General features: G+C 55.9%; 2 protein-coding genes across 3 annotated transcripts in view; both read right to left on the reverse strand.

The window, feature by feature from the left end:
* The window catches only part of IDI1 (isopentenyl-diphosphate delta isomerase 1), a 129851-nt gene that overhangs the window by 86591 nt on the left and 15426 nt on the right, over window positions 1–27834 (reverse strand). The gene's annotated exons all lie outside the window — the stretch shown is intronic.
* Window positions 1–27834, reverse strand: part of ADARB2 (adenosine deaminase RNA specific B2 (inactive)) — a 134118-nt gene that overhangs the window by 5509 nt on the left and 100775 nt on the right. Inside the window, exons 4-8 of one of the 2 annotated variants that reach the window (XM_055137845.1) lie at window positions 14926–15040; window positions 9969–10137; window positions 9230–9381; window positions 8152–8320; window positions 822–1003 (exon numbers count right to left, since the gene is read on the reverse strand). In XM_055137845.1, the coding sequence (XP_054993820.1) occupies window positions 822–1003; window positions 8152–8320; window positions 9230–9381; window positions 9969–10137; window positions 14926–15040 (787 nt within the window). The remainder of the gene's footprint in view (window positions 1–821; window positions 1004–8151; window positions 8321–9229; window positions 9382–9968; window positions 10138–14925; window positions 15041–27834) is intronic. The other variant, XM_055137847.1, reaches the window with a different exon arrangement.

Consider the following 27834-nt stretch of genomic DNA (forward strand, 5'->3'; position numbering starts at 1 on the left):
AAGGACGTGACTCATGCCCTGGGGTCTGAATGCCATGGGCGGGGGCAGGGAGCAGTGAATGTTGCAAGCCGCTGCTGTGAGGAAGGTGCTGGCTTCCTCCCAGTGAGGCCACCCAGTCACCACAGCCCATTCCTCACAGCCTAGACTGATGCCAGTGGTTGCGGTGTCCCCAGCCTCTCCCTGGGGGAGACCAGGTCTCAGTGCTGGCTGAGAAAGGAGCACGCTCTTGAGACGGTGGAATTCTCTGGTGTGGTGTGAGCGCGTGGCTCAGTCTTTGTGAACCCGTTCCTCAGAGCCAGTGGCTGAAGCCTAATACACACAGGTATTCCGGTGGAGGGCAGAGGCTGGGGCCTCAGGCCCGCCAGGCTTGTGCTCTGCTGCTGCCTTTGGGAATACTGCCGGCAGGTGAAGCTTTTCTCTCATCTGGAATGTGCTGCCAGCTGGCGCCTCACCCCGGGTGTGCAGGTGTGGAGGCCCTTGCAGGGTGTGGATGCCTCTGCCCCCGGGAAGGGTGCGCGTGCCTGCATGTGCCAAAGTGGCCAGTGGCACAGAAGGGGCCAGGAGCCCCCTCCCTGGAGACCAGCCGCACTCGGCTGTTGCCGGGGGAGGACCTAAGGAGAGGCCCCCCACACCCCTCGGGCCTCTCCGCACCTGGGCCACCCGGAGCCGGAAGGGGCTCCCACAGGATGCAAGGCCGCGCCCCGGCCTGGCCACACTGCCCTGTCCAGAGCGCCGGCAGCCCTGGCCCCTGACCACTGTTACGTGGTGAGCTGGCCGGAGCCCCCAGGTCGCCCGCCTGGGCTGCCCGAGGGGTCTCTTACCGCAGAGGAGGGGCCGGCTGTGCCGGAAGGAGGCGGGCAGCGGGCCGATGTTCCCAGTCCTGTGACTCAGCACCCGGGAGAAGTGGCCAGCGTGGCGCAGGCCGCCCACGACGACGCTGTGCAGGTACACAGGCTCGATGAAGTGGCAGAGGAGGGCCCCCTGCAGCCCCAGCACTGTCCACCTGCAGGACGGGGTCAGCGGGTCAGCAGGGCGTTCCCCGACTTCTGGCCGCCTCCCTGTGCCACCGCCCGCTCCTGCATTTCGGGGAGAAGGGTGCCTCCAGATGCCACTGGCCCTTGTCCCAGGGGTCACTTCCTTCAGGCTGCTGAGAGGCTTGGGGGGGTCTCAGCTTTCGTAAAGGCAGAAACAGACAGGACCAGGCTCGGACCGAGCATCTAGCAGACCCCTAGGAGGGCACGTGGGAGCGGATTGGTTGTTCTTCCCTTATAAGGGCATGTGTGACCTGATTGGTCAGCCTTCAGGCCTTATTTGCATAAGGGCATATGAGGTATTTTTACAAACCCTTATAAGGGCATGTGTGACCTGATTGGTCAGTCTTCAGCCCTTATTTGCAAAAGCCATATGAGACCATCTTGCAAATCTTTATAAGGGCACTTGTACTCTGATTGGTTAATCCACAATCACCCTGTTTTCATTTGCATATATATTTGATTGGCTTGTACTCCGATTGGTTAACCCACAATCACTCCATGTTTTTATTTGCATATGTATTTGATTGGTTGTCCTAATTGGATGGCCTCATAGACGTAGCCAATCAGATCGTACACAAGGGTGGGGGGAAGTGTAATGTATATAAATCCGGGTCACTGTTTGGAGGTGTGACGGGACAAGGAAGAGAGCTGGGTGGTGTTCGGTGTGGAGGAAGGAGAAGTGACCACTGGGGAGAGGACAGCGGTGGTGAGGAGGAGACAGGAACGGGACGCGGGTTGCTGTGTCTGCGGCTGCGCAGAGATATACCTGCATGAGCTGTTAAATAAAGAGCTGTGATCATTGTGTGACTGTAACCCAGACATGAAGGCTTGTGACCACCTCACAGTGATTCAGTAAAAAAAATAAATAAATAAAGCCATGACACAGCTCATGATCAGTGTCCACAAGAGACCAAGCAGGCTGGTGCCCACTATGGCATCTAGATATCAACACGCACGGGGCTTTTCCAGAAAATGAGGTGTGGGCTGGAGCTGAAGCTGGAGTCTCTTATGGGCTTAAACAGAGACTCTATCCCAGCATACAACTCCGAGTTGGGAAATGCCAAAGGTGTTTGGCTTATTTCTCCTTTGTCCTGAGCAGTCAGTCAAACAGCCAGGGAGCTGTGTTATGTGCCAGGGAGCAGTGCCCTGGCTTCCTTCAGGGGACAGTTTTGAGTCTAGAAGCCTGGTTGGGAGGACAAGCTGCTTTCCTTGGAATAAATACAGCCTATCTCTGGGCAAGCCTTTGCTTCTGTAGGTACGTGGCAGCAGCGTCCTTAAGGTGCTGAACCACCTCCTCTGCCCCCAGTTTGGATATGGAAAAATTACCGTGTCTTTTTTTGTTGGGGACATTTCCATACATGCGGTACTCCTAGTGATTGTATGACCACCAGGGTGATGGGTTAATGTGAGGACCTGAGAATGTGGTGCTGCTCAGGCCCTGTGGTGCTAAGGATTACCTGGACCACCTCAGCAGTGCTTAGGAACTTATAGACTGCAGTGTGACCGGCCTAAGCCCTGAACACTCTGTCTCTAGTCACTTAAGGCAATCCGTGTGGTTTCTACCCCAGATATGGTGTTTCCATGCAGCCCCATCAGGAAACCCCATCAGGAGCTAGCACTGATTGCAAGCCCATTCACGACATCATTGTTCTTTTCATTAATTAACATTTTTTGTCATTAGAGCCGTGATGGGGGTCCACCATGCTCGACATTACTTTTCATGATTAATAAGGAGTCTTTCTGTTTCCCTTTCCTGAAATAGCCAATTAACACAGAATTCTCTCCATTAATTACTGAATGCTAAAAGCACGCCCTACCTGGAGAGCCGTCAACTCCCTAGCCCCTGACACCAGTGCTTTAGAAAGTTCTCTTTAAATCTTATTCCAAAACACAAGCAATTTAGCAGGCGATATTAATTTGCCTCCAAAGCATCGTGGCGAATGAGAAGCATCTTTTAATCTCATGCAAGAGGAGGCAGCCATCTGGCTGGAGAGGACGGAGCGCGACTCTTCCGTCTCCCTCCGTAAACGCAGGTCATTAAAGTAATGTGCTCATCGACATAAAGCTCAGATGGAATATAAAAGGTAATATTTATCTACAAACAATTTAGTCCTACAATTTAAACAGTCATTGGTTTTATGAAACATTTACTTTAGTCTATCAGATTTGCATAACCCCACTTAAAAAAATCACACTGTGGTCATTGCTGCCATCCCCTCACCTCCTAGGAAGGAACGAAGGGCTGTCCTTTGGGTGCAAGCCATTGGCCCAAGGAAGAAAAGAGAACCTTCTGGAAGCAGCATCAGGGCTTGTTTGATTTGCCGGGGGAGAACGCTGCCTTCTAGCATCACCAGTTCCTCTCTGCTTGCTTGGGGACGGGTTCAGAATTGCAACAGCTCCCCATCCCCCACCCTCTGGAGTGGGGTGGTTCCTTCCCTGGCATCTAGACCAGGGTTCTTGGTAAAGACCTAGAGGGGAGAGGAGCTCCAGATCCCTCTGCCGATGGCCCTGCCTTGCAGATGGGAAGGTGTGGGAAGATGAGGTTCAGGGAGAGAGCCTGGAAGGGAACCGTCCTCCCCCAGGAAGCTGGACATTCATTTCAGAATCAGCGTGGCTTGCCTGGGGTGGGTTCTAGGTGGGCGCTTCTATGGGTTGCCCTTTGTTGCTGTAGTGCCGACAGCCAGTGGCTGGTGGGGCAGGGCTCCAGGGCTCAGCCCACATGTGTGCCCTTTCTCAGGCAGTGACGCTGGTCAATGGAAAGCAGGAAAACAGACATGTCTTCCCAAACGGTAAAGTGCAGGTTTGAAACCAGTCACGTCTTGAGTAGAATTCACATTCCAAGAGGACACCTTGCCCTGCTTAGGCCATCCAAGGACTGGTTTTGAACCAAACTTTCAGAACATCTCTGTGGGGTTCTGGTTGTAAGGGCTGTCTCTCTGTCCCCACGTCTGCGACTTTACAAGAGGGAGAAAAGTCCTGTTTGGTCTGGCCAGAGCTGCTTACACAGGTTGTTAACACCATCAAAAACCTCAGATGTCCTGAATATTAGCTGGAGAATTCTCAGCACTTAGTGTTGAATGGAAAATACTGTTGCTTTTGATCTTTCTTTAGAGAAAAACCCCACCACATCTATTTCTGGTATAAAGAATCCCAACACAAACCTTTTTTTGGGTTGTTTTCTTTTCTTGTTTTTAGGGCACACCTGGTGGTGCTCAGAGCCTACACCTGGCTCTGTGCTCAGGAGTCACTCCTAGAGGGCTTGGGGACCACATGGGGTGTGGGGGATTCAACTCTGGTCAGCCACAGGCAAGGCGAATGCCCCACCCATTGTACTATCACTCTGGCCCCACAAATCTACTTTTGTCTGTCTGGATGAGAGTGGGGCACTTGTGTCCTAAGCCCAGACGGCTGTCTTTGCCGGCCTGCCTGCTCCCCGCCTCCTGCACCAATGTGCCATGCTTTTCTCCCAGAGATTTTCCAGAATGTTTTGTGGACACTTGGGGTTCCTGCCCACTATGTCGCTAAAAGAGGGATTACTCTGAAATCATAGTGAAATTTTCAAGGTCAGTTAGAATACACACTCGGTGCTGCAAACGCACACACAGGGACAAACAGAGAACCCAGAATGAACCCACACAAGCCCACCCAATTAATGAACCAGAGATGACCCGGAATGCCCAGCGGGGAAGGACAGTCTCTTCATAGAAGGTGCTGGAAAAACTGGATTACCACACACACAAGAGATAAGCTGGATGTTGTCTCATCCACAAACAGAAATGATTTCAAGTAGCCTGAAAAATTGAGACCTAGACCCACAATCCTGAAACCTGTCAGAGAAAACTCTTCCATATCAGTCTTGGAGATGGCTTTTTTAAACCTGACTGCAGAAGCCCAGACAATACAAAACAACTTGGACCACACTGGACTAAAAAGCCCCTATGCAGACAAGAAGAGAGGATGAAAAGGGACCTCCTGAGCAGAGATAATTACAGATCACATATCTAAGATTCCTACCCAATACTGGAAGGAACGCGTACAGCTTGAAAGCAAAGAAACCAAAAGCCTGATCCCAAAATGGGGTTGGAGGTTAGAGTGGAAAAAGGTGTGGAGCATCACCAACACTGCAGCCCAGGGCTGGGGTCAGGCATGGTGGTGGGAGTGAGATTGGGGTGCTGCTATGGGGAGCAGGAGTGGGGTTCCTTTGAAGTAAATGTAGAAATTCCACACAGTACATCAAGTCTACTCTGGGAATTTATCCAAGGACAGAAATCAGGCTCTGGAAGGGACCCTAGGAGTGTGGGTACAGGAGATGTGGAATGTCTCCGCCATCTAGCCCTCCAGCATCTTTGATCATCTATCATTGCCTGCCGTCTGTCAATCGTTTATCTTGTACCCATCAGGTTCTGTCCGAGACAGTACAGACCCCTGCTGTTTGCACGCACACAGGACCTCTTGTATGTGAGAAGTCAGGTGCCCTGATGGTTTTCCTGAGCACAGCTGTGGGAGCTAAAAGAGCTGAAGGAGTAGCAGAGAGCAGAGAAGGGGTGGTGGGTAGGGACCCTAGAAGGGAAATGGGCTCTGGGACTTGCCCCCAAGGTAGACTGCAGGGGACAAGATGGGGGCCCCTGCAAGCGATCCCTTTGAACCCCTGGATTCTTTCAGCTTCATGACACTGGGAGATGCCCACTGACTCCACTTCCCCTTTACAGCTATTGCCTCACAACTAGAAACACAATCACAGCTGACGGGGAGCCAGATCCCGACACTCGTGGCGTGAAGCCCAGATGGAGGGGTCAGAGGGGACCCTGCCTGGCTGCCACACCTGTCGGACTGGCCGTCACTGATGGGCCTCGCTGAGGGTGCTCACAACAGGTGCAGCTCGGGCAACTGCAATTCCCAGAAATGTCTCAGGATGGGCACAGATGCCTCAAGAGCCTCTGGGACCATCTCCCAGAGCAGCCAGCTGCTGTGTGGGACCCAGGCTGGACCAAAAAGACGCCTCTTGGCACTCTTTTCAGCTCAAAGAACTGCTCCATGCTCCTAAGGTCCTGCCTTGTCCCACTGGCCTACGGAGATGTTTCCCCACTGACCCATGGCGGGTCAGCGCCCCAACGGTTGGGCACTGCCAATACCCAGGCTCACACTTCCTGCATCCAGAAGGTTCTCTGGCCCAGCCTTCTGCTGGGAGGGGCCTGGCTCAGGCTGCCATGGGTGCCCCCCTGGGGACTGTATGTTCAGGGGACACTCCCAGCACTGAGGAGACTGTGGCCTGTCTGATATTATAAAGTCACTGAGCATTAAATGTGGGTGGGGCCAGGCAGTTATGGGGAGCAGCTGGTGAGGTCCCATGCGTCGAGGCTGGAGAAGGGTGTCTGGAGGACAGGTGGAGGGACACTCACCTTGAGGGGTGTCAGAGGGGAGCCTCCCCGGCATCTGTGGTTTTACAGCTCATTTCTGTAGTGAAGCTGTAATGCGCTCACTTACGCACACACTGCAATCAATAATCGGGCACAGGCGCTCGGGACTAGGAGCCATAGCTAAAGGGACATTAGTTCCAGAAGATTTAGATTTTTATATGTCGCTTTGCTCTGGCTTGTGGGAACAAAGGCAGGAGCCACCTGCCTGGGTTCTGTCCTCCCAGAGATGGGGCAGGGGGGCCAGACTGGTCTCTCTGAGAACCGCCCTGAGGTTGCTGAGCTCCTAACCCCTGAGACTCTGTCCTGACTGTTCTTGTGCTGAGCGCCAGGGTCTTCTGAGGGTCTAAGAGGTACTGCCTTTGAATTCAAAGACCCACCCACGAGCCCTCCATTGAGTCAGCAAGACAAACCTGTAGAGGGCCCTAACCCTGGGCGCGGCCTGGCCTCCACCCCCACCCCTGGTCCCTCTGCCACTCTTTTGAGGACCCCCTTATTATCTTGAACCCCCTGGCATATGCTGTCCCTCCTCTCATCCCCCCTTCCCACTACAGTTTGGTCCTGCGGAGAGTGATTGCCCACGACATCCTCTGGGGTGCATCGGGGTGAGGGGCTGAGGGGTAACGGAGAGCCTGGGGAAGACAATGACCCTGAGTTGGACAGTTGCCCGGCAGTGCTGGGCTATAAAGGTGCCAGGGCATAGGCTGTGAGCAAATGCCAGTGGAGTGCAGGCGGCTAGCAGTGACCTCTGACCTGGTTGCCTCCTGTACTTGCGCCTCTAGCCTCAGTTATTGTTGTTTCAGCTGAAAGGGGCTCTGAATGAGGTGGCCGTTGTGCAGGAGTGAGGGGCCCTATCCCTCGGCCTCCCCACCAGCGTGAGCCTTTCCCTCCAAGACAGAACTGGTTTGGGGGTTTCTGACTGAAGTCTAGGGAAGGCCTCTCCCCTCCACATGGAATGGGGCAAGCAGGTGGGCAGAAGGCACCCACAGCTGGGACCCTGGGGCTTGGGTCTGGGCACCAGCTTGGGGGCAGAGCTAGTGAGGGGCTGCAGGGCCCCTCGTGGTGGTCTGGAAGCAGGAACTGTCCCACCAAGTTGGGGGACTCCCAAGGAGTCTGAAAAGAGCCCCGAATGGGCAGCTCTGGTGCCTGAGGCTCAAGTAGGGGTCAGGATCCCTAGGACCTCCCCTTGCAGGTATGTGACGGTCCCATGGGAGTCTGTGATTTGTGGTCCTTGGTCTCCCCATTCCCTGGGCTAGTTTGGGGGTGAGCCCAGTAGGAGTTAGAGCCCCCCTCTTGCCCTGTTATAGGTGCCCCTTGCCAGGGAATCTGTGCAGAGCCAGAGAGGGGGTCCCTCAGGGTGTGGAGTTGGCCTGGCATCTCACCCGGGGGCCAGCGGGGATAGTGGGCCTCTGCTGAGGCCCCCAGTTACGGAAGTGGTGCCCTTCCTTTAAGGCAGGCGCTACAGGGGCATCAGCCCTCAGTCCCCTCCCTGGCCATGGGGCACGCCATATTGCAGAGTGGGGACGTGGGGCCTGAGAAAGGGCCCCTGCAGGTGTGCTGGAGTGCAGGGTCCTGGGAAGCACCAGGCCTCGGGCAGCAGCACCTGTGGAGCCACACCAGGGTCCTGGGGCTTGCGGGGACAGGAGCCTGCGAGGCTCATGGCCACTCTGGCCCAGCTGGGAGACTGGGTGCAGGGATGTTACCTGGAGATTTTGTCTGTGCAGCTCATGGTGACCAGCTGTTCCCCCAGCAGGACACCGTCCCAAGCCTGGACTGTACCGGCGGCCCGCACGGGCACTGTGCCCTCCCCGGACTCGATCTTGGTGCGCAGGTGCCCTCGGAGCTTCCTGACCAGGTGCTTGCTGCCACTCACTAGGAGAGAAGAGGCGGCGTGAGGTGGGGTTAGGGTCCCGGAGCGGCAGCAGGCTTAGAGGCAGGCACACCAGATAGGCCTGATCCCGGCGCCCCCCTGTGGGCCCCGCCTAGTGCCTTGGTGCCACCACCATCCCTTCCTTTTAGGACAGGTCGTGGTGTGCCTGCCCCCCTACCCCCGGGCTCTGCGACTTGGTACGCAGAGCTGACAGTGGCATTACCCAGGTCCCACAGCCAGGTCCTCACCCAGTTACCCCTCCTTCCTTCCAAAGCCCCTGCTACACACACACACACCACACCCCATAGCTTTCTGGGAAACTAGGATGAAGGGAAAGTTGAAACATTTCTTTAAAGAACTTTGGTACCTTAAGTCTGGCTTATATTACAGGCTAAAAATGGTTGGGTCTTTGCATACAAATACACACACATCCACAGTAGCACAGAGCTTCCAACATTTTCACAGAATCATAGGTATGATAAGGGTGAAATGATTCAGTGTTAGGAAGTGTGGAAATGCGATCTTACTAATTTGCCCTCAGTGAAGGCATCAGAGAATAAGTACCATGTAATTTTACCTGGTAACCAGTGATTTCCAGTATATTTTATCCTGGTTTTTAAGAAATGAAATTCTTTGCTACACATTTGCAGTGAAAACCTTAAAGCCATTTCTTGGGAAGACAGAGAGACGCTGTGTTTCTTGGAGAAGCAACTGGGAGAGCTTTCAGCTGATTATGTCTGCACCTGTTTCTCTGTCCATCTGTTTGTCTGTCTGCACCCTGGCACGGAATGCTGCTCCCTAGCAGGCGGATGCAGCTGCAGGACTCCCAGGGGCAGAGCGTTTGTGAGGGCCAAGTGCAGAGTGCCCTGTGCCCCGGTGCCTAGCCCCACACAGAGCCCTCCCGCTCTTACGCTCAGCCGTGATCTCGTAGGGTGAGTGTAGCCGCGCGTCTCCGCAGGGGGATGAGCTCACGTAGAGGTGGAACAGCACCTGCTCCCGCAGCCTGTAGCCTCCCTCTTCCACCTGCATGAAGATGGAGCGCTCCTGGTCCTCACGCTGCCTGCTGGGTGCAGAGAGGCGGGTCATGACAGGCACATCCCTTCCCTGGAGCTGGGCCGTGGCTCCAAAGCCCCTCTCGTGTAGCCCTCCCAGCTGCCTAGTGGTTATGGCTTCTCTGTCCGTGTGTCTGTCCGGCTCCCTTTTTAAGGCTTGGCCATTCTGGGGGCCCACGAGGGAAGTCTCGCTTACATTCAACTCCAGGAAATAGGTAGGGCTGCTCCTGAGTCAATTCCAGGACCCCCTGAATCCTGATTCCAAGGGGCCATCGGGAGGTGTGCTCTGGAAAGGGTCCCAAGGGCAAAGGCCTTGGGTCCTGGGTCCTTATTTCCAGGGAGCCTCCGCCTTCCCTGGGTGAGGACCTGCCCCCACTGGCAGCCTGGCTCAGCCTCTGTGCGCCTTGAGCTGCTCTGGGCTCTGCTCTGGGCGCTGCTGGCCCTCCGGGGCGGGCTCATCCTGTGGGGTGTGCGCAGGGAGACAGGCATCATGCACCCGTGCGCGGCCTGGCAGATGAGGAGTGGGCCAGACTCCTGAGGGTGTGGGGGAAGGTCCCTGGCCCCAGGAGGGCACACGGCGGGGTGGGGCTGTACTCACCTCAGGTGCAGCTCGAGCTGGGCATACAGGAAGTGCAGCAGCGCCCTGCGGGCCAGCACCTCGGCATGGCTGTCGTTCACCACCAGGCCCTGGTCGCTGAGGTACTCGCCGCTGATGCACTTGGTTCCTGAGGACACCACCACCACCTGTGCTTGCCGGATGTCCAGGCCTGGGGACACAGTTGTCAGCAGGGGTCATCCAGGTCTGGGGATGCAGGATCTGCCTCTCGCCCGCCTCTAGCCTTGGCTTCAGGGCTGTGACAGGGAAGCTCCCACCCATCGGACCCCGGATCCTCCCACAGGAGGGGCCCAGCCAGTCAAGGAGAGGAGGTGTCCTGGGTCGTGGGGATGGTGCAGGGTGGCGGAGCCCCAGGCCTGCGTCTTGCAAATGCACTCATATGTCTCTACCCTTCTCGAGTGCCCCCATGCTTCCTGTAGGGGGCACAATCTGCAATCATGAAACACTTGGGATGGCTCTCAGCCCCCTCCCCCTAATCTGCAGTGAGATGGGGGAAGCCCATCCTGAGAAATGGGAGTCAGAGGTATTGGGGGAGGCCCTTCCTGATGACCCCCACTCTAATTCTGGAGACAGGTGGTGTGGACGGGGACATGTGACCGCCCTGACCCTCCTCGGATGCTGTGGAAAGGACCACTGTGGGTGGAACAGTGCCACTCACTGCACCCCCCTCCTCCAAACTCTGTTGGCTCTGCAGGTGCAACCAAGTCTGGTGAGAAATGGGTGGTTACTCTCTACATCCTGTCGCTGCCACTGGGCTGGTGGGCAAAGTCCCATGGTACAGCGTCCTGAGACCCAGTGATGGCAGGAGACTGAGGGGCCATTGCCTGGCCAGTGTCTGGCCCCCTGTGCTGCAGAGACCCCAGTGGAGTCCTGCTGGAGTGGGTGGCTGCTGCCTCCCTCCCGTAATGGGTGCTCTAAGCTGGGCAGTAAGAGGGGGCGCTGCAGGAGGGAGACCAGCGATGTCCATAACTGGACAGAAACACACCCAGGGGATTTGTTGCCCACTCTGGGGACCTAGTCACTCGCAGGAGATTCTGCAGACCTTCAGTGAGGGTGCTCTGGAGTGCACTGAGGTGGGGCCCTTCCATACACTTCGCCCTGAAATCCTCAGTATTCCCATCCCACACGAGGTTGCAGCACAGGCCCCAGACAGAGATGAAGCCACCGGGGCTGCCCACGCCCAAAGGGATGGAACATGGGTTTCCCTCAGGCTGCGCTCGTCCAAACACACAGAAAGCTAGTGAGATAGAAAGACGCTGATCACCACAGAGAAGTCAGCCAAGAAACCCCAGTCTGTGCTTTCAACAACACTGCAAAGTGGGTGCCACGGCTCCTTGAAGCTCTTGGGCACCCTGCTGGTGGCCTGCCACATGGGGACTTGCTGACTTGAAGCTTCAACCAACGGGAGAGGGAGAACTAGAGCTGGAACAGCTGGACAGAAGCAGCTACTGTTTCTGTGAGTGAGCTCACCGTAAGGGGACTGCTTGACTGAGCCTGGCTAGAACCTGCTGGGAATAGAGCGACGCGAAGTCATTCCCCGAGACCAGCATGTCCCACACGCAAATCCCGGCAGGCGCAGGCAAGGGTGCAACAGTCAATTCAAGCAGTGAACCAGAAGTCTAACCAACGAAAAGCTAAGAGACAGAACGTGTGCACTAGCAACTGGGGGTCTTGATGCCAGGAAGCCGTGAGCTCCATCACCCTGAGCTGACTGAAGCCAGCCACGTGCTCCAGGAGGCCCAGCTCCAGGCTCACAACATTCTTCTGTTTCTAAACCACACGAGCAGATGCTAGTGAGGGCTGGGAAGCCTGAAGTCCAGCACGGGAGCCATCGAGGCCGTGGGGACTGAGCAAGAACATCTGAATTTGGACATCCCTGAGGGATGTGGTGGTGCAGGGGTTTCAGACATGGCCCACAAAGGCTTCACACTGGTTCAAATTCCACATCAGTAAAAGTTAAGCCAAATACTTAAAAGTGAAAGCACTGGGGTCCTGAACAATTGTACAACAGGTAGGCGCTTGCCTTGTACACGCCTGCCAGGATTTGATCGTGGGCATCTCCCGTCCCCTCCAGACTCCTGAGCACAGAGCCAGGAGTAAGTCCTGAGCACTGCTGGCCCAAAGACAAAGCAAAAAAGTGAAAGCATTGCTGCATGGCAAGGCAGCTTATTTTATTACTCTTTCTGCAAAGCTGGGGATTGAACCCAGGGCCTTACACCTGCAAGGCAATTTCCTGACTGCTGAGCCACAGCCATGGCCCTAAAATTGTTAAGTAAATCATTAAATTCAAATGCATAAGAATTTGTGCATCTCAGCACAGTTAGGCGTCATTAAAGGTAGTAAAAAAGGCAAGGAAAGTGAAGACTTTCAATTTCTAATATCTTAGCCCTCACTCAGATAAGAAGAACTAGAGATTAAAAATGTAGGTACTTGGACAGAATGGGGATAGGTGAATTAAAATAGTTCTGTGGGCAAAAATACAAACAGCTCTGTGAACATGGGCCAGCGTTCAGGCTCACGCATGGGACCATGCGTGACTGAGTCAGAGCAGCCTGCCTGGAATTCCTCTGGGGAGTGTTGCTGGGGGCGCACCCAGGCTGCAGGTGTGATAGCTGGGTGTGTACCCCAACCGACACCACTGCTTCCGGGATGTTCTTACGTGGAGCTGCACACGGTGCATCCACGCCTCTCTGAGACTAATGTGGAATCAGGGCCCAGTCACTCCTCGCCATGAGCTGCCAGTTTCAGCAACAGTGAGCACTGGGCTCTCAGAGCTCTATGACACCCTGCGCCACCTTGCTGTGTTCCTTGGGGGTACCAGGGAGGATGAGCTATGCCATAGCATGGGTTGGTACACACCTTCCCAGATGCCTGCTCTTCCTCACCCAGGGGTTCAGACATGCCCGCCCTGGGTGCTCTTTGAGTCTTTGGCACTGCTCCCCAGATTGTCCCTCTGGACCATTGCCCTGGTCCATCCGTGCTTCCTACAGGAACGTGAGCGCCAAGATGAACGAATGGGCCACATCCCCACAGAAGAGCTAAGCTGGACTTCTCCCTGTCCCCACTCTGGGCCACGCAGGGCATCACCTGGATGGATTCACCAGGACCAAGAGACTCTGCCTCCAATACTCTGCATGGCCGCAGCCCGAGACCTGCAGGGCCACCCAAACGACCCTGCACACAGCCCCTGTGTTTGGTTCCTACACAAGGCCCCCTGCAGTGTTCCTTGCACATGGTCCCTGCACACGGCTCCTGCAATGGTCCCTGCACACAGTCCCCTGTACATGGTCCCTGCACATGGTTCCAGCACATGGCACCTGCACATGGCACCTGCACAGGTTGGCTCCCACCCCAGCATACCCCTCTGTGCAGGCCCCAGAGGCACACATTCTGTGCAAACCCCAGGCCCCTTGTTCAGGAGGCGTCCCCTGTGGTACATGCTCTTGAAAGAGCACATGAAGTGAAGGTAGAATGGGGAAGCAGGGAGGCCCCTCTGTTAGTGAGCGCAGCAGGGACGGAGGTGAGTCTTCACGAGACAGTTGGAGAACAGGAGGCCAGGGCTGAAGTCTCAAATGCCACAGAATAGCAGGAGATAGACCTGTCCCCAGACAGGAGGGCCAGTCTGCAGGTGCTTACCCTGAAACAGTACTTGGCACCTGCCCAGGAAGGAAGGCAATGCCAACTGGAGGTGCTGGTCTGGGTATAGCTGTGAGGAGGGCAGTGCTACCCAGACCTGGCATCCCCCAGAAATTCAGACTGGACTGCTCATGATGACGTTTGTCTGAGGGCTACCCCCAGGATCACACATGGCAGGCTCTGTGTGCTGTTTAGGACAAAGGGCACCCCTAAACATTCTGGGATCATGTCTTCACAGGACACAGCACTGAAATCTCTCTCAACCAGGACAAGACGTATCAGTCCTCACACGTAGTCTCTGGAATCACTGAGCCAGAGATAAGATAAAATGACGAGGCAATGTGAAGTAGAGGGACGTTCAAAAATTTCTATTAGAATTTTATACACTTCTTCCCTAATTTCTTTTTAATCAATATGTTTATTAAATCTCCTCTTTATAACAGGAAAAATTTCAGCAATTACTCTTCAATGTTCACAATTCACTAGTTAGTGGAGCTCCGCCTTGTAAAGACTCTTTCCTGGAGAAATTCGCCCACGGGGGCAGATAAGTATGCACAGAATTCTAGGCACATGTCTTCTGGCAGCTTTTAGGGGTATTCTAGGAACGCCTGCCTGCCCCCTCCCTCCCTTCCGCCCTCTCTCCTTCCCTTCCTCCCATCCCCCTTCTTTCTTCCTCCCCCTTCCTCTTTCTCCTCGTCCTCCTCCCCCAGGACATGGGGCTGAGGCTCAGCAGTGGGGAACAGGTGCTCCTGGGCGCAGACCTGGTACTCCATGAGCTCACAGCATGCCTTGCGGGGCTACTGCAGGGACACTGGCCCTCGGCGCCGTCCCCCATCTTCGTGGGGGTCAGTGCTCATGGCAACCCCCCATCCTGACCTGTCACGTCGTGGTCACACCCGAGTCACAGTCCACCCTACCTCGGCTGCTGCAAGCACTGCGGCAGCCCGGAACATTCCCACGGGGTCAGATCCGCGGCAGTTAGGCTTTGCGGGCAGGGTGGCCAGACTGCGGGCGCCCGGGCAGGCGGGACTCGGACTCTGGGCTCCCGGGCTGCCCTGCGCCCCCGGACAAGTGGGGGCTCTTCTCGGGCTCTGCTCCATCAGATCTCAGGTCCTGTCCGTCCTTTCCAGGCGGAAGGAGATCCCTCCCGTCCCTGTGCCGGGGGTGGGGGACACGCTGGGCGCCCCCGCAGGGCCGGGACACCCTTCTCCGCCCGGACACCCCTGCGTCTGTGCCTGCAGGGACCCGGGTTCCCGCGCGGGCCGCGCGCATCTTCTCTGGCGACGCCCGGGAGCAGCCTCACCTCTGCTCATGACAATCCCCGCCAGCGCTTTGTGGCGGCCGTGCCCCGACGCTAGGCCCCTGGTCACCTCGCGGAACTTCTGCGCGACCAGCTGCGCCACGGAGTCGCCGAATTCCTGAAAGACACGAGCGTGACCCCGCCGCTGCTCAGACCCCGCCCACGAGCCGTCCGCAGACCCCGCCCACCTAGGCCCCGCCCACAGATCAGGCCACGCCCCACTGCTCCTGCCAACACAAGCACCGTGTGACCCCGCCGCCGCTCAGACCCCGCCCACGAGCCCTCCACAGCCCCGCCCACCTCGGCCACGCCCACATAAAAGACCACGCCCACCGCTCACTCCCCGCCCATCTCTGACCGCGCCCACCACCAGTGCCCGCCCATTTCCGACCGCGCCCACCACCAGAGCCCGCCCATCTCCGACCGCGCCCACCACCAGAGCCCGCCCATCTCCGACCGCGCCCACCACCAGAACCCGCCCATCTCCGACCGCGCCCACCACCAGAGCCCGCCCATCTCCGACCGCGCCCACCACCAGAGCCCGCCCATCTCCGACCGCGCCCACCACCAGAACCCGCCCATCTCCGACCGCGCCCACCACCAGAGCCCGCCCATCTCCGACCGCGCCCACCACCAGAGCCCGCCCATCTCCGACCGCGCCCACCACCAGAGCCCGCCCGTACCGCGCCCACTGCTCCTGCCAGCGTAGACTCTGCACACTGATAAGAGTGCGCCCAGGAACCTGCCCGCGTCGACCCCGCCCCTCTTCTGGCCCCGCCCACGCCCACCGCGCCAACTCCGCCCACTGCGCCCGACTCCGCCTCCTCGCACCCGCCGCTGTCCATCTCACCCGACTGCCTCAGAGACGCCCTCTGGTGTCGTTATTGCAGGTGCAGCGTGGCCGCCTGGGGTGAAGCAAAGGGTCCCAGGGCGGGGAAAGGCTTCCCGCCGGGTCTGTCCTCCCTGCAGGAGCCCAGAGCGCCTACATCCGGGTTACGGTCCGCCTTCCTGTCTGCCTCTTAGCTGTAGAGCCACTTCCACCCGCCAAACCTCTTCCTATGGCCCTGCACGCTCGCTCTTGTCCCCTTCCTGCACATGGACACACAGAGGCACCACTTGCACACAAATGTACACACAGAAACAAGCATATATGTTACATATGCACAAATAAAATGCACATGCACAGAGACATGAGCACGTGCAAGCTCTGTTCCTGCCTTGTGCTCGAACCTTGGGACCAGACCGCTGTACTTCCACGCTGCTTTGACTCCCAGCTCTCGGGTCCTGGGGAGCAGAGGAAACTCTATAACCTGGCCCTGGGGGTGTGGGACCTGCTGCCTGCACTACTGTGTGCGTGTGACAGCAGTGAGTGCTGCGCGGCGCTCTGGGCTCTCCAGGGGCAGCTGCCTCTTTGCATGTCCATGATCCTTTCAGTGGAGTCTACCTCTCGCCCGGTCACAGGTTCACAGTCCCTCTCCTGTATCTCGCTCCCTGCCCTGTTTTCGGGGTAAAATCCTGGGAGGGGGAACCCCCCACTGTAGTTGCATGCTGCATTTCCCTTGCGACCAAGGTGTAGGCATTTATTACGGGTATTGGATAGGAATCCGGTTAGGTAGGTGGTCTGTAATTTTTTTCTTTTTGGGTCACATGAGGGGATGCTCAGGGGTTACTCCTGGCTCTGCACTTAGGAATTACTCCTGGCGGTGCTCAGGGGGCCATATGGAATGCCGGGGATTGAACCCAGGTTGGCTGTGTGCAAGGCAAATGCCCTACCCACTGTACTATCGCTCTGGTCCCACCATCTGTAATGATTTCCTCCACTCAGGAGATTCCTTTTCATCCTGGGAAGGATTTTCTTGACTGCACAGGGTTTTTTTATTCAATGTGGTCAAAGTTGTTTGTTTTGCTTTGTAGTGTCTGGGCTTCTGCAGTTAGGTCCAAAACACCGTTCTCCAGGACTGACATGGAGGAGTTTTCTCTGAAGGGTTTCAGAGTTGCAGGTTCCATATTTCAAATCTTCAGGCTATTTGAGTTAGTTTCTGTTTGTGGGGTGAGATAGGGTTTGTCTTTCTTTTGCATGCGGCTGTCCAGTTTTTCCAGCACCTTCTATGAAGAGACTGTCCATTCCCCACAGTGAATTCTGGGTCATTTGTGGTGATTAATTGACCAGATATGTAAGGGCTTAATTTGGAATCTCCATATATGTGTGGGATTATTCTGGGTTCTCCATTCTGTTCTTTGGGTCTCTGTGTCTGATGCCATTTTATAGCGATACCACATTGTTTTGATGACTGTAGCTTTATAATATGGCTTGAAATCTGGAGTTGGATACTAACATCTTTGTTCTTTCTCCAGATTGCTTCCCTGTATTGTCTTTTGTGGTTTCATGCACATTTGGGATTGCTTGACCTGTTTCTCTGATGCATGGCACTGGTGTTTTGAAATTCACGGCACTGTATCTCTGTCAGGGGAGGATCTGAACGTCCAAGGTCTGACTCTGCCTGCTCAAGACGTGCTTTGCTGCTCTGAGCACTGATGGGACTGTGGCCCTTAGGACAGATGTCATCAAGCAATGAACATGAGGTACTCTCCACCCTGCTTCCCTCAGGCCCTGGGCCCTGCTTGAGCCGGTCTGCGCACAGCGGGTCTGTCCATAGTCGGTCCATCCGCAAAGGGCCCGTCATGGCAGGTCCATCCACAGTGCACTGCCACATGTCCTGGGCCCAGCTGGGCCGCCTGCCTGGCCACAGCACCTGCTGGCTCAAATTGTTCAGTGTGGCATTTGGGGGGCACGGAGCAGCAACAATCAGAGCCACAGGGTGTTGGGCTCAGCATCTGCACAGATGTGTGCTCGCTTCCTGCCTTGAGCCAGTCGATCCCTGCTCTCTGGCCTTGGACCCCGTGTTGCAGCTGGCAGAGTGCTCAGGTCTGGGCACCAGGAGGGGCCACACTGCAAGATCTGGTGCCGACACACTACCTGTGCCCGGGACCACACTGCCCGTCCCCAGGGCCTCATTGCCTATTCCCAGGGCCACACTGCCTATTCCCAGGGCCACACTGTCTGTTCCCAGGGCCACACTGCCTATTCCCAGGGCCATACTGCCTATTCCCAGGGCCTCATTGCCTATTCCCAGGGCCACACTGCCTATTCCCAGGGCCACACTGCCTGTTCCCAGGGCCACACTGTCTGTTCCCAGGGCCACACTGCCTGTCCCCAGGGCCACACTGCCTATTCCCAGGGCCACACTGCCTGTTCCCAGGGCCACACTGTCTATTTCCAGGGCCAAACTGCGTGTCCCCAGGGCCACGCTGCCTGTCCCGGGGCTCACACGGCCTGTTCCCAGGGCCACACTGCCTGTTCCCAGGGCCTCATTGCCTTTCCCTGGAGCCACACTGCCTGTTCCCAGGACCATATGGCCTGTTCCCAGGGCCACACTGCCTGTTCCCAGGGCCACGCTGCCTGTTCCCAGGGCCACACTGCCTGTTCCCAGGGCCACGCTGTCTGTCCCGGGGCTCACATGGCCTACCCCTGGTGCTACATGCTACGCTGCCTGTCCCCAGGGCTACACTGCCTATTGCTCGGGCCACATGGCCTGTTGCCAGGGCCACCACCCATCTTGGGGCTGTGCATTGTGGCTCCAGCTAGGAAAGATAAACTTCAGCTAGAGCACGAGAGTCTCTACAGTACAGCTTCAAGTGGTATCAACAAATAAAATGTGTTCAGATTTGCAGTTATGGTCCTCAGGGTCAAGTTGACATTCAGCCAAAGTGAGAGGAATATTAAAATCAATAGATTAGGATGAAGCAAGTCCTCAGTAAATATTTCCCCTTGAAACCCGGTCTTTGGGTTCATAATGCTGAAATATCAGAAAGGTTAGATTTGCATACAGGGGCAGACTGATGGAAGGCCTGTGACCGTCACCACTTTGTGTTGTAGCACATCGAGGTGTGTGGCGGGACCCAGGGTCGAGTGAGGGCCGAGCCCAGCTGGGAGGGCTTGGCTGCCCCGGGCCCCTTCCTGGGAGGTCTTCATGAGGCTTCTTCAGGGGTCAGACTGCAGTCCAGGACTCAGTGGTACCAGTTCAGGGCCCAGTGGTCCTAGTCCTTTCTCTGGGCACCTGTGGGGGGACGTCTGAAATGGGGTGTTGTTCCCTTGGGTCCGGGTGGGAGTGGAGCCATGCACCGAGTGTCCCGGTGGAGGCAGAGCGGCCGCGTCCTGACGGGGCCTTGAGGCTGCCTTGGCACCCTTGGGCTCCTGAGAGCCTGCCCTGGGCTTGTGTCTGTGCGAGACACTACGAGCAGACCCTGAGCTGGGGCTAGTGTCCCATGCAGAAACTGCCCGCAGCTCTGTCCAGCAGCTCTGTGAGGCCTTGTCTCCCGAGAGTCCAGCAGGGAGGCCCTGGCCACGCCGTCAGACACGCCGTCTGAGGGCTGCCCCCTGGGGAGGCTGGAGACAGGGCCCCGCTGACCGAGGCTGGAGCGCCGGCACTGGTTACTCCTTCAACACTGGACTTCCAAATGGGACAGAAGTGGGGAAAACAAACTAAAGCTGCGTTACAAAAATGTAAGCGTTCTGTTTTTGTTAAGCGGGTGCTTCCTGATGTACTCAGGAAGATATTTTGCATCTGGGTTTAATTAGAATCTTTAAATTCTCATTAGTGTGCTAATACAAGCTTGATAACAGATGAGCCCCTCTGTTTGGGTTGATTTATGGTTGTTTGAGTTCATCTGGATTTGAAAAGATGTAAACAAGACGAACCATGTCGTGCACCCACAGAAAAATCTTCTCAGTGGAAAATGCTCTTCTTTCTGGAAGAAAGCTGTTTACTCCCCAGATTTTGTTAAATTCACTTCCGCAATTTTGTTCAATTCTTAATTGACCAAAATTAGAAAAAAAAATAGAAAGGGTTTTTTTTTTTGCCTCCCTCAGACCCAAGTTTAACTAAAGGTTATTGATTTTATCTTTTCAAAAGGATAGCTTGTGGCTGGGGCTGGAGAGATAACACCACATCTGTCCCTGAGCACCAGGAGTGACTCTTAAGCACAGATCCAGGAATAAACTCTGAACACTGCGAAACGTGGCCCCAAAATAAAACAAAAAATCCACCAAACAAAAAGACAACTTTTGGTTAGTTCTTCTATTGTCTTTCTCATCTCTTTGTGAGTCATTTCAATGCTGGTCTGTATTCCTTCTTTCTTCTAAATTTGGCCTTAGTCTTTCTTTTTTTCCTTTTTTCTTTCTCTCCTTTGTTTTTGGGCGATGGGACCTTGTGGGATGCTGAGATCAAACGGCGTGCGAGGCAAATACACTAGCTCACTTCTTCTTTTTCTGATTTTGTGAGGTGTATAGCCATGTTGCCTGTGATTCTTCAATGTTGGCAGCTAGCACGAAGCCTTTCCTTTTATTAGGATTGTTTATGCCGCTTCCCTTCTTTCTCCTGCTTGTTCATTCTTGAATACTTCCTTCTTTTCTTCTACAACATTTTATTGTAGTTTAGAAATGTTGATACAAACAGTGTTACTGTTTGTGATTTTAATTTCTTCCTCTCCACCTAACTGTCCACCCCTCTTCTCCTCCATTCATCCATCCAACCACCCTGCCACCCATGGCATCACCCCACCTTCTGTTCCCTGCAGGGCAGCTGTCCTGTGACCCTCCCCTGTCCATGCACACAGCCATCGACATGTAATGAAGCACCAGTCAGTGTTTACAGAGAGGGAAGCCTGCGCTGAGACACTGGTCACCTTCCCCGAGACGTGGTGCCAGGCTAAGTCAGGCAGGAATCTAAAACCACTGGGTCTGGGGGGGACAGAGAGGAGCGCAGGGTGGCCTGGCCAGAACGAGGGGCAGGAGCCCTGTGCTAAAGGCCTGGCAGCAGACAGGGGCTCACCTCCCGCAGCCCGAGTTCGTCCTCGCTCTCCTTCCCTCTGCTGGGTTCCAGGCGCCCGAGGGGACGCTCTTTGAGCCCAGGAGAGGAAAAGCCCCGGTCTCCGGCGAAGTCTGAGCCCTCTGCTCCGTGAGCTCCTGGTCCCCAAGGCACGCCTCTCCGGGGGCCTGCAGAGACTCGCAGGAGGGAGGCCGAGCTCTCAGGGCCCAGGGGCACATCTGCCTGGGGCAGGATCAGCATCTACTCCCAGCTGTGGACAGGCATGACCCGCGTGGGGTCATCCAGCACACAGCATGGTTCTGTGCATGCAGTACGGAGGACAGTGTGCATGCAGCCTGCCTCAGTTTACCCAGGAGATCCCACCTGGACTGTACATTGCTCCAGCTTCTGCTCAGACTGCCTCCTACCTGGCACCTATGTCTTGCTGCCTGTGACTCAGGGACCAAGTTGCTCCATGCCCACGGAGCACTGTGATGTGGCTTTTCTGTGGCGGGAAGGTGGTGCTCCTCAGAGACTGGGGGCCGGAGCATGCACGGAACAGACGAAGGCTGAGCTCATCACAGGTGTTGGAGGTGAGCAGAATGAGAAAGGACCCCCCAGAAAGGGCTTCGGAGAGCTGCCCCCAGACAGCGTTACCTCAGAGCCAAACTGCGCCCAAGTGGAGCGGGAGAGGGAGCCACATCTGCCGGGCGGGACAGTGCCAAACTCTGTGCCCAGGTGGAGCGGGAGAGGGGGCACATCTGCCGGGCGGGACAGTGCCAAACTCTGCGCCCAGGTGGAGCGGGAGAGGGAGCACATCTGCCGGTGGGACAGTGCCAAACTCTGCGCCCAGGTGAAGTGGGAGAGGGAGCACATCTGCCGGGTGGGACAGTGCCTCAGGGTGGCTCACAGGCCTTGCTCCGGGGGGAGCAACTCTGGCTCTGCACCATGTCCCCCACTTGACCTAGCCCCTCCGTGGCTTGTGACAGAAGCCCAGCCCCGAGGGCAAGCATGCCACAAAGGCTGATCTTTAGCCGGAGCATGGGGCTGTGCAAAGTTGGGTGGGCAGGGTGGGCGGACCCTTTGGGGGAGGGCCACCGCGCCACACACCTGGGAGCAGATCCTGCCTATCAGAGCCGCGCTCACTCTGCCGTTGTCTTGTTTTTATTTTTATTCTTTTGGTTTTTGGGCCACACCCGGAGATGTTCGGGCTTTGCACTCAGGAATGACTCTTAGCGGTGCTTGAGGGTCCATGTGGGAGGCCAGAGACCCAAGCTGGGTCAGCTGTTTGTGAGGCAAGTGCCCTCCCCACTGTGCTGTTGCTCTGGCCTTTGCCGCTGCCTTCTGAGGTTCTTCATGGGAAGGCCCAGAAATGCCACACAAGCTATTCTTCCAACGGGAGGCTGTCCCACTTCTGATAAAACCAAACCTAATTTATTTTGTTTGTACTCCACTGCCTTTGACAAAGCTTCCTCCGCAGAAGCGTCTCTTCATCCTTTGCTCCCTCCGTTTGTCATGGTTTTTCATTTTTTGCTTTGTTTTGCAACTGACAGGGAGGAAAATCTGACCTCAACCTCGGAAGACGGTGATGCGTGCAAACCTCCCCTCTCAGATCGCGTGGAAATCTTGCCTAAAACCACGTCCAACCTTTGCGGTGGAGTCCAGATGGCTGCGCAGCCTGCAGAACAGACTGAGCCGCCGAGGCTGGGAGGAGTGTCAGCAGGCCACGGTCCTCCCGGCGTAAACACGGAACAAAGCCGGGCAGCTGGGGGTGGGCGCGGGGCCTGGGTCTGGGATGGGCGTGCAAACAAAGGCAAACTCAGAGTGAATCAGAGACAGCCGCTCAGGGTGTGCGGCGAGAGGGCCGGCAGGAGGCGGGGCAGCCGGGAAGGGCCCTGGAGAAGCCGCTCTGCAGGTGGCGTCTCCCCAGCGAGTGGAATCCCTTGCTCTGTCCACTGGAGGCCTGAGCGCCGGGGGTGGGGGTGGGGGGTGGCATGGTGCTCCTGGCCCTCCCTGGGATGTGGCCATAGGAGCCTCATCAGGGCCTCTGGTCAGGGGCTGGTCAGCTGCCCACCAACCCAACCACTGTGTGACAGTGCTCCCAGAGCCCCCAGGCACTTGGGGGAGTCTGAGTCAGGGGAGATGGAGACGGTTGAGCAAGGGGCTGCCACCCCGGAGGGTCCTGTCTGCGGTCTGCGTCCCTGGCCGCAGGAACATGTGTCTGTGGCCAGGGCTGGCCTGTGGGCCCTGCACGTGCTCAGGCGGGCTGTCACTCGGCATTTTCTTGCTTTTCTTCTGGCCTGGACTTAGGCTTGGTGACATTCCGTGAAATGAGTGGGGACCAGGCATGCTGCCATTGTGCACCAGTTTCCGCCCAGAACGGGGCTGAGTCCTGGGGGTGGCAGGAGGTGAGCTGCCCCTTCCAGGGCCCAGGCCATTGTGTTCAGTCCTCCTGATCGGGCACCTGTCACCCACCGTTGCTGGCAGCTCCCGCCTGTCCAGAGCTGGCCCGAGCCCATTTTCACTGAGACTCCCGGGTAGCAAATGGGTCCAAATGTGTCCTGTTGCTGCGAGATGGTCCCCCCCGGTGCCCACAACTGCTCTGGGAAGAAGGCAAGGCCGGCACTGGGGTCTTCCCCCCATCCGGTCTCCGACCCTGAGCCCTGCCCTCCAGATGCGGCCCAGCCTGGCTGAGGAGGACACGTTCGCGCAGCGTCTCTGCCCGCCATGACGACTGTGGGTAATGAAGTTTTTTTCTGGAGCCAATGGGCCGGATCCTGAGCATCTCTGAGAACTGAAGTGCAATTTTAGAAACGGGAAGAAATGATTGAGTCGGCGGCCTAATCCCCTGAGAACCCCTGGCTCACTCCAGCGAGCGGCCTAATCCCCCCGGTCCCTGCGACCCAGGCTCGGATCCTTAATTACCAGAATCTCATTTCTCCTCATGGCACCCGCTACCTGAGCAGCAGCTGTCGCTCAAGTAAGCCCGAGTGAAAATAAAGTATGAAAATCAATAATTCCACTTGGAGGTGAAATGAACAGAAAAGCAACTTTCCTGTTTTTGTTCCTGCTTCCTCTTCGGCTCTGCCCACTCCCTGCTCTGCTCTCTGCACAGTTGCGGGGAGTTGGGGTGCATTCCTGTGCCTTTATCCCCAGACGTGTGGCTGTCGAGTGTCGGGGTGCTGGGCGCACTTGGGAACATCCGAGCAGATGTGTTCTGCTCTCTGTCGCTCCTGTGAATGGGGGTGAAGGAAGGCGAGAGGCAGGGACAGATGAAGTTGAGGCTTTCCCACCATTTTGGGGATAGAAGTAGGAATGTATTGTTTTTTCAAGGTCAAATCTCTGTATATTTTAAACTTTTTTTTAATTGAGGTAATGCTGTTCTACAAGAATATGTGCTTAAGGGCCACAATTTTCATTTCATGCGTAGTTCTTTTATATTCAGCCCCATGATCAAGCCAGCGACTGAAAATCCATTTTTTCAGTACCAAATGAGTGTGCGAGAAGTGGTCATGGAGGAGGGGAACTGGTACGGTGAGGCAGGGCTGGGGTCCTGCAGCCATATAGGATGTCACACTAGGAAAGGTCCATCAGGAAAGGCCAATCTGGGGACAAGAAATGGAAAGGTGAACTCCTTTACGCTCCCACCCGCATCGGAGTGAGTGCAGACTCTGGAGCACCACTCACTCTCCACCCATTTCTCCCAGGGACAGCCCTGGAGCCCTCTGTCTTGGTGGGTTTCCTCCTGAGAGAGAGAGGGTGCTGCTGTGGAGGACAGATGGGTGAGAGGATGGCAGGGAAGGGTGGTGACTCGATGGATGTTTGGTCTGAGTGGGTGGGTGGACGACAGGGAGGTGGATGGGCAAGTGGATGAGTGAGAATGGATGAAGATGAGTGGATTTCTGGGTGGATGAGAGTGGTAGATGGTTCACTGGGTCAGTGGAGGGAGGAATGGATCATGGTTGGACAGATGAATGGGTAGATTGGTGGACAGATGGATCAGTGGATGAAGATGGTTGGGGTAGGTTAGTGGATGAATGGGTACTGGAGTGGGTTGGTGGATGTGTGGATGGGAGTAGATGTGGGAAAACGGTTTCATTAAAGGGTGGATGGATAGATGCATAGATTGATGTGTAGGTGATGGACGGTGTAGGTGAAGGAATAGTGGGTTGGCAAACGAATAGGGAATGGGTGGCGGATAGGTGAGTGGGTGGTGGGTGAATAAGGCAGTGGGCAGATGAGTAGATGTGGGTTGGTAAACTGGTGGTGGGTAAGTGCATGGATGGTGGGTGGATGAACTGATGGTGGGTAGGTGAATGGATAGCGGGCAGGTGAATGGGTGGAAGGTCACTGATAGTTGCTTGACATCACCCAGCAGTTAGTGTTCTGAGCCTTGCCGTATCACCGGATCAACTCTATTTTAAACAGGGGGTCGTCCGTCATACTCCTCGCTTCCTCTCTTGTCCATGCTTTCAGTAGATCACTCCTTATCTCGACAGGACTAGCCCTTGTATCCTGGGGAGAAAGGGCATTTGGCTGCAGTGCCCTCTGTGGGCCCTGCTGGGCTCAGTCCCTGGGGGTCTCTGGCTCTCCATAACGGCTACATTTTCTTTATCCCTGAGCAGGCATTTTTTCTTTTCTTTTTGGGTCACACCCGGCGATGCACAAGGGTTACTCCTGTCTCTGCACTCAGTAATTATTCCTGGCAGTTCTTGGGGAACCATGCGGGATGCTGGGAATCGAACTCGGGTCGACCACGTGCAAGGCAAATGCCCTACCTGCCGTACCCTCAGCCCAGCCCGTGATCAGATGTTTGAGTTGTTTTCACACCTTTGCCACGTGAGTGATGCTGCGACGGAGAGTGGGTGCATCTGCCTTTGCTACCCTGGCTTCAATCTTTTTGGCCCATTGGTCTGTTTTCCCTGGAAAGTGACAAACACCAATTCAAGTTTCTGAACCAGAAGTCGGGTTTGTTCTGTGTAAACAGCACTATGAAGCGAGAAGACCCATGCGCCATGACACCTGGGCCCTGAAGAAGATAGCGGTGTCGACTCTGATTTTCTCGGGAAGCGTCAATGTGTCTCTTCCCATCTTCCATCTGTGTGTGGATCTGGGCATCTACTGCCCTCCTTGGGCTCCCCCACGAGGTGCTTCTGGTGTAGAGTGTCACCGTTTCTGGGAGGTGTGGCCACAGGAGCATCCCTGCGGGGCTGCCATGGCAGTGCCTCGGTTTTCTGGGGGAGCAAAGACATGCTGACGTACAGGCGCTGGAAGAGTGGGAATTGCCCCGGTGGGCTGTGCCCACAGCTGCTGCTGCTGCTCCTGAACTCCCCGCTGGAAGAGAGTGGGAATCGCCCCGGGTGGGCTGTGCCCACAGCTGCTGCTCCTGAACGCCCTGCTGGAGCTCCCAGACCTCACGTCGCTTCCCCGCTCACTTCTCCAGCCAACTGGCCCATGCTACCTGGTTGTACTTCTGAGACCCTCTCTGTCCGGAGAGCAGTCATCTGGAACTTTCTGCGGGCAGTTTCTAGCGTGGGCTCTCGATGAAGAAGGCAAAGCTGTGACCAGCCCGTGGGTGTCAAGGTTCTGACCAAGGGCCTGAGGGCTCTGCTAAGTCTTCTAGAAACCGCTGGCCACCCTGGATCTTCTGTGGGCTCTTCTGTGGCCTGGACACCAGAGCCCCTGCTAAACTGGGTCCACCTGAGGGTGCTGGGGCCCAGCCCCTTGTTGCTCCTTCATCCAGGACTCTCAGGAGGCAGGTGAGGGGGTCTCCACAGGGGCAGACTCAACATGGCAGGTGCCGACAACCCCCGTCCCTGCTCTCCTGGGCCCACGGGTGGGCCCCACATCTGCTCAGAGGTCCTTGGCATGCCCTCATGGTGGCTCTGAGGCCCTTTAGCTGGGACAGAACTGAAGGGCTGGGGTGATAGTGCAGTGGGGAGGGTGTTTGCCTTGAACGTGACTGACTCAGGCTTGATCCCCAGCACCCCATATGGCTCCTTGAACTCGCCAGGAGTGACACCTGAGTAAAAACGCCAGGAGTAAGCCCTGAGCCCTGCCAGGGGTGGCCCCAGGGCAACAAATAAAGGACAGAAGTGAGGGCTGCTCCCCACAGGAGACACTCAGGTACCCAGTCTGGGGCACGAGGTGGGGCACAGTTGTCCCAGTAGCTGGAAGCTCCTCTCAGACAGCTGCCCCACCCTCCCTCATGGAATGTTCCAGACTCTAGTCCCCTGCAGGGTCTCCTCTTCCTCTCCCCGCAAGTGTGGAGGGGTGCACGGGCTGAACCGAGTCCTGCTCAGTGAAGGTGGCCGTGGGGAGAGGCTCCCGCAGCCCAGTGTTCCGGGCCTTGCCCAAGCCCCCAGCAAGCCATACATCATGCAGTATTGATGGGCTCCACGCACTTCCTACCGACATTTGATTTATGGCTCCAGGTATTTCCTCTTGGTTCTAAGCAGCGATGAAGGATGAAGGCGGCTGTGTGCCGCTTTCCTGCCCAGAAAGGAGGTCACCACAGCGCTCCTGCCTGCCCACCCCCGGGGACTTCAGAGCTGCCTGGTCAGCCCGGGGCCCCTCCTGGAACCCCCACTCAATATTTATCATTTTAAATATCAACCTCAGAATATTGCCTTCGTTGAGGCTTTTCACGTTCCAATGATTTTTTATTATTTCCATCGACCAAAATAAATGAAGAAAATGTTTCAGACTCTACTTGAAAGCATGTAAAAATCAATAACTGGATTTTAAAAGATTTGGAATGTCTTGAATACATTCATTTTCAAACATTTCCCTCTGATCTTTAAATAGCTTTTCTTGGAGCAGAACATGTTTTTTGAGAAGTCAAATATGGAGCATTAAGGGTATAATTACCATTTTAATTATAACTCAATCATCCTATCTGCTTTGCATAGAAATTAAAGCTTTTATGTCGGATTGGGGCCCTCACAAATGTTCAGGAGCAATTACTGTTAAAAGTTTAATTTTTTAAGCTGGGCGTGAACTTTGCACTTCTTAATTTCACCCTCGGTTGGGTGGAGGTGCCCTG

The sequence above is a fragment of the Sorex araneus genome, chromosome 5, assembly GCF_027595985.1.
Source record: "Sorex araneus isolate mSorAra2 chromosome 5, mSorAra2.pri, whole genome shotgun sequence".
NCBI classification, from domain to species: domain Eukaryota; kingdom Metazoa; phylum Chordata; class Mammalia; order Eulipotyphla; family Soricidae; genus Sorex; species Sorex araneus.